The following is a 6,349-nucleotide window of genomic DNA, read 5'->3' on the forward strand; positions in this document are numbered from 1 at the left end:
CTCCAGAGAGTCACTTTTAACCATTTAACTTCCACTTTGTTGCCTGTACAGTATGGCTACTAGTGCAAAGGGACTGCATTGGGGTTTTGTAAACAGGTAAGTCATAAAAGTTTCTGCTTGTTCAAGCATCATGCACTGCAGTCCTCCAAGGGACAGAGTATCTTCTTCTGCATTAACTGTGTGCAATATGAATTACCTAAGGCTTCCAAATACATTCCCTCTCATGTCCATGTTCTATCTCCTTCCCCCTCAAAAAGACCCCCCTGTTAGGTATGGTGACTGAAGCAAGGACCAGTAGCTGGGTTTTTTTAATCCTTCTTTTTTTTCCCTTCCACCCCTCCCAGGATGCTGGGGCTTTAATCCAGGATGAATGAATGCTACTATGATAAGCGCATGGACTTTTTCTATAACAAGACAAACACAGACACAGTAGATGAGTGGACGGGGCCACAGCTTATTGTTGTTCTGTGTTTTGGGACGTTTTTCTGCCTCTTCATTTTCATTTCAAATTCATTGGTCATAGCAGCTGTGGTCAAGAACAAGAGGTTTCATTTTCCCTTTTACTATCTTCTGGCCAACTTAGCTGCTGCAGACTTTTTTGCTGGAATTGCCTATGTCTTCTTGATGTTCAACACTGGCCCAGTGTCTAAGACGTTAACTGTTAACCGCTGGTTTTTGCGTCAGGGTCTTCTGGACACCAGCCTGACAGCTTCCCTGGTGAATCTTCTCGTTATAGCTGTTGAGCGGCACATGTCGATAATGCGGATGAAGATCCACAGCAATCTTACGAAGAAGAGAGTCACCTTCTTAATTATATCTATTTGGGCCATTGCTATTTTCATGGGTGCTGTTCCTACCCTCGGTTGGAACTGCCTCTGTGACATTACCGCCTGCTCATCCCTGGCACCTATTTACAGCAGAAGTTACCTGGTGTTCTGGAGTGTCTTAAACCTGGTTGTCTTCTTCATTATGGTGGTGGTTTACATAAGAATCTACATGTACGTCCAGAGGAAAACCAATGTCTTATCATCACACACTAGTGGATCCATTAGCCGTAGGAGAACCCCTGTGAAGCTAATGAAGACTGTCATGACTCTGTTAGGTAAGAGACTACAAAGCATGGCATGCAAGGCTGGCAGTGCCAGTGAATCGGTTTGTGGGGTTTATTTGGTTGGTTGGTTGGGGTTTTTTTGCAGCAAATCGTACCCCCCTCAAACAAAACCAAAAAAACCCTTCCCAAACTTCTAAGTGCTGGAGGCATTTAGACTTCTATCTGCTTTAGATAGTGAGGCAACTGTTGCACCACACAGAAATAAGTAGACGGCTAGTCAATATGCAGAAGAAAAGCATCTCTATTTCAGCTTGTTAAAAACACAAATTACCTACAGGTATGTTTGGGGAGGGGAGAAATACAAAATCATTTTGGAGGAAGGCTTGTGAACATTCACAGCTATCTAGAAGAACATTTTCAAAATAATGTTCTTTAGTATCTGCCCAAGGTCATGAATCCTATTGCTGGATGTGGATAGTTTCCTTTGCGTTTTCTTCCTCTTGACTGTTTCCTAAATGTACTAATTTTCCCCAGAATCACGTCCTCCCTGGGGAAAGGAGTTGATGCCTGGTGGGTCTGTGGCTTTGACAGAGATTTGCTTTGCAACAGGAGATTCATCTTCATTCTGTGAAGATTGTATGGTGCAAAATACCTTTAGGTAATGATACAGTATGGCCTTGTATCTCTAGATCATAACACAAAATTTGACTTGGATTCTGCCCTAGAGACACTGTTGATGTTTGGGCAGCTCAGATCGCTGCATCAGCTGGTTGTGATGTAGCTGCTAGTTAAATTAGAGATGCACAGAGAGGATGATTGATCATTGGAACCAAGTACTAGCTGCAGCAGTCAATTTTTCCCAGGAAGACTTGAATCTGCATGAGGTGTTTTCTGGAAGCCAGGTTGATGCAGCTCACTGTGGATGGAACTGGGGGGACACTGGGACACTTGTGAAGCTGGGCTTAGGTGGTGGGGAACTCTAAACCCACAAATATGGCTTTACTGCTTTGACAACTGTTCAGCATGGTAGCACCAGAGAGCTCTGAGAGAAAAGTGTCACTTTTCATGGAGGTAGGAGTTGCCAGGGTAGGAAGTTCAGACTGAGGACACTTTCTTCCCCTTGTGGTCCATGGATGTTGCACAGTCTCATGTCTGGTTCTCTTTCTTCTTCTACCCCGCCAAGATATTCCCCTCCCTCCCTCCCTCCCTCCCCCCGGAATAACAGTGCTGTAGTACACAGAACACCTTTGTCTACCAAAGTGATGTTTTAAAATGCATTAGAACCTGAGATCAGTTAAATTTTACAGTGTCTGACCTTGGAAAAGAAAGTGGACTGATGGTTTGAGTGAATAAGGTTCTCGCTTATACTTCTGTGTTTTCTGAAGTTGGTTTGTCCACTGCTAGAGCCTTTCCCTTCTAAAGTACTCCCCCCTTGTCCTTCCTTTCCCCCCACCTTGATTTTGTGGCACTTGCAGAGGGGTGGTGATTGTTCTTATCCTGCCCTTGACTTGAAAGGGCAAGATTTGATCTGCTGCCCTGCCTGAAGCTTTCATGCAGTGAAACTTAACCCATGACCTGGAAGGAGAAAATTTGTGTAGAAAAGTTCTGGGTAGCTCCAAATAGGACCATGCCCTAATGTGTAAGCATTGTGTAGACTGTAGTTAACTGCTGCATTGGAGAGAGCTAAAAACAAAAGTGCTTGAAAAAGCAGTTGTCTGAGCATTTCTATTGAAGGCAGAACTGCAGGCTGCTTTCTGGGAAGTCACATGGAAATAAACCATCGTGCATAGCCTTGTCTAATTTATATGTATATTTCTATAGTTAATATTACTTTGATTTTGAATAAGGCAAGGATGAAGGGTGCTGAGGGAATGCTGGAATAGCACTATTAGCTCTCGGTGCCACCCGTGCATGTTTGCAGGTCAGAGCAGAGGTGGTCTGTGTGCTGGGGGACACCCAACTGGCTGATGCAGGAGTTGGAAGGACAGTGGTGGCTGCTGTTTGCTAATCCCTCGTGGTCCTTTAGCCTGTGGCAGGTCTTCAGTGCTCACCATGGCCTTGCTGCTGTGTGGAAATAAACCCCACTTTAAGCTTTTTCATTTTCAACTTATTCTTTCTTCTATTAGGGAGAGGAGCCTTAGGACTCTGGGTTGATTTAAAGATCAGCATTAGCTTTCTCTTACTCCCATAATGTAGCTTTTCAGATACCAGATTAAACTATAATTTGGGTAAGGCGTTTAATGATTTAGTGTGCTGGGCCAGACAAATTTAACTTAGAAAGCCTGAGTGCTACTTTAGAGATCATAATTCTGTATATTTACTTTGTCAGTCAGAAACACCAAAACAGAGCCTGCTTCCAAAGAAATGAACTTAGTGCGTGTGTCACTGGGTGCAATATCTACCCCAGACTCCAGTGTCAGAGGAAGCATATCTTAGTATGTTCCTTCATATCAGTTCTCCCAATTTTGACTCTCAGAGGCTTTTTATAAACATTTATTTCTGGGAATGTGAATTTATTTTATAAACCAGTTTGAAATGTGCATTCCTAGCCAAGTCATTCAAGCACACTTTCCAAAATGTATTAGAAGCCAATTAGCATGTTTTCTGGACTTCCCCATTACCAAAGAAGTTACCAAGTGACCAAGTTGATTCTTCCAAAATTCTGCTTACATCCACTGATGCAACAACCTCGAGCTATATGCACATGTGGATTTTGCTGAAGGCGATTAATTTCTTATGGCTTGTTCCAAAACATCTGAAAATGCTTTGGAGTACACACCTGATACAGTCTCAACTAAAAGCAATTCCAAGATAACTCTGTTGCTGGATGAAGCATGATGAGAACCAAAGTTCTTGTTAATGTGCTCTGTTGGTTTCATGGGGGGTTCAGGACAAACTCCTGCTGGCACACTGCTCCTCCTGTCTGCCTCCACCTCCCTTCTTGGGGAGTCTGGGCCTGTGGCTGGCTGCCCCTCCAGCAAAGCATCACTGTCCTCTCTGGGTGTTCTCCTCCTGTGGTCCTACACTTAAGAGTTGAGGGAATCTGGGTTTCAGTGTGACTTCATGGATTCATGGTGGCTTTTTGGCCTTGGATGACTCCTTCCAGAGACTGGGACTCAGGTCCCTGTCATCTACCTTTTTCTACCATAACCCCTAAAATGGCCCATCACAGGATAGGAGTAAGGCATTCCCTTTGGCCTGCTAAACCATAGGATATTATCTGTTTGAAACTGGAAGATCAGAAACCTGGCAAAGGTGGCCAAAATCCTCTCAGGCTGACCTTGTGGCATAGTCCTAGCTAAGTCTGTGACTATACTTTGAAGAAGGGTGGCTGCAGGTGTGCGGGTACGTGATTTTTCAGATGGTCTGTATGTGGTAGCTCATCTGAACTTGGCAGTGACATGCCTGCTGAAATAGCTACTTTGGGGCAGATGATTTTCAGTTTCAGTGAATTTATAGTTTAATTGGTAACTTACTGTTTTAACTCGGGCGCACATGTGGCAAAGGCAACTGGAAGCTACTGCACTCTTTTTCTTCTCAGCATTGGCATGCCCAGGGACAGCTTTGGTGTGCATAGTTTTATGATATGATGCTGCCAAAGCATCAGTAGGGCTTCCAGGTACACAGGAATTCACTTTCAATCAGAGATCATGTAGCCTACAAGAAAATACGTGGTTTAAATCTAACGGGAAATCCTTAGACTAACCTTGAGTCATTGTGACACCTGATCTCCTGTAATCTGGTGGGAAGACTCGGAACTGTTCCGATCCGTGTTGCAGCCAGGCTATATTTCATGTCACTTCTGTGAATTTTAGAGAGCCCCAGCAATTAAACTCTTTATGGAGTGTTGCACTTTCTCAGAGAGAGGAATTCTTATGGGATAAAATGTCTGCAAACAAGAAAATCACCAAAGGGCCAAGACAAAGGTATGCATTTAGACTTAACCATGGTTCCCTCTGGAAGATCTGTGGTAAAAATAGCAGAATCTGAGCAAGGCTGTGGGTCTGAGCCATGCCTCGCTTTCATCTCTGCGGTGCTAAGAGCAGGGTGTGAATCGCTTGTGTTGTGTCCATACACAGCAAAATGTATTTTTGATGGAGTCAAAGCAACACCCCATGAAAGCATTAGCCAGTAACTTCACTGTCACTGTGTTGCCTCCTGTCCCTGTCTTCAGTCATGGGGTGGGGGAAATGTGCAAAGATTTGTCTGCAAAAGTCTTTTATCTTCCCTTATTTTTGTCGCTGAAACCTTTTAGGGTTTTGCCTGTATAGATAGACAGGGATATATCCTAGGAGTTCATGGACTAATCCCCCTGCAATCCTGGGGTTTTATTTGAAGGAGAGATTTCTGTGTCTTTTGTTAAATGCGGCTTTGGGGTCTATTTCCTAGAAAGCAGGGTTGGATGTTGCATGCTTTGTGGAACAAGTGTTCAAAATGCTTTCAGTGCTTGTTCTAAGGAGGGTTTGTTACCATCTTAATTTCTTCATGGAGCTGGTGTGTTGGTGACTTTGCCAGTGACCCTTGGTGGCTAGCAAAAGCACCCTGTCCAAATACCGAGAGACTCAGCTATTGTTGTATTGTTGTCTGGGTGGTCTTGGTTCCAGGGCTTTGCTGGTGAACCCCAGGGCAATAAATTAGTACAGTGTTTTCTGCAGTGTAGACTGTTAAGAGAGAGTTGGTGTCACAACTGCTTACGCAGCATGCTGGAGCCAAACCAGTATGTATTATAGAGACTGAGCAGAGAAAACAAGTGTTGTGGTAGCAGCTTGCAGCTCCTGATGCCAGTGGGCAATGGAGGAATGTTACTGATGTTAACCAGTATCTCAAAACTAACACCATGAAAGTAGTACTTAGCATCACAGAAGTCTTGGTACAGCAGAGTAGAAAATGCAGTTTCTGAAGAAGGTGGTCTCTTGCCTTTCTGTTCTGTAAAATACTGCTTGGAAAATAGGAAGTGGGTTGAATTTTGTTTGGACCCCAGGAGCATAGATTTGCAGCAAGATCTGTGGTACTTTGTCCTGGATACCTTTTTTCAGCAATCCTAATGCTTATTAAATCACATGAATTCACTTTATATACCGTTATGGCTTGCCAATCAGAGGGTCCATTAAAACCCTCAATGGGGAGAAGCGTCCAGTGCTGCCGAAACCAGCCTGTGTGCACAGCACAACTGATGGGATGTCTGAGGTGCTGCCGAGTCCTGGCTCTGGCGCTGCCTGGGTCCCACTGCTTGCTTGCACAGCTCAGCTATGGGAAAACCAGCAGCTTTAAAGAAAGCGAGCTGGCCTTGCTTTCCCT

General features: G+C 44.2%; 1 protein-coding gene across 1 annotated transcript in view; it reads left to right on the plus strand.

Annotated features, from left to right (window-relative positions):
• The window catches only part of LPAR3 (lysophosphatidic acid receptor 3), a 10,723-nt gene that overhangs the window by 2,506 nt on the left and 1,868 nt on the right, over window positions 1–6,349 (plus strand). The window contains 1 exon segment of the mRNA XM_010010961.1: window positions 345–1,102. Within this exon segment, the coding sequence (XP_010009263.1) occupies window positions 367–1,102 (736 nt within the window). The 5' untranslated portion in view covers window positions 345–366.

Source organism: Nestor notabilis, unplaced genomic scaffold, assembly GCF_000696875.1.
Source record: "Nestor notabilis isolate BGI_N333 unplaced genomic scaffold, ASM69687v1 scaffold27853, whole genome shotgun sequence".
In the NCBI taxonomy this organism is placed as follows: domain Eukaryota; kingdom Metazoa; phylum Chordata; class Aves; order Psittaciformes; family Psittacidae; genus Nestor; species Nestor notabilis.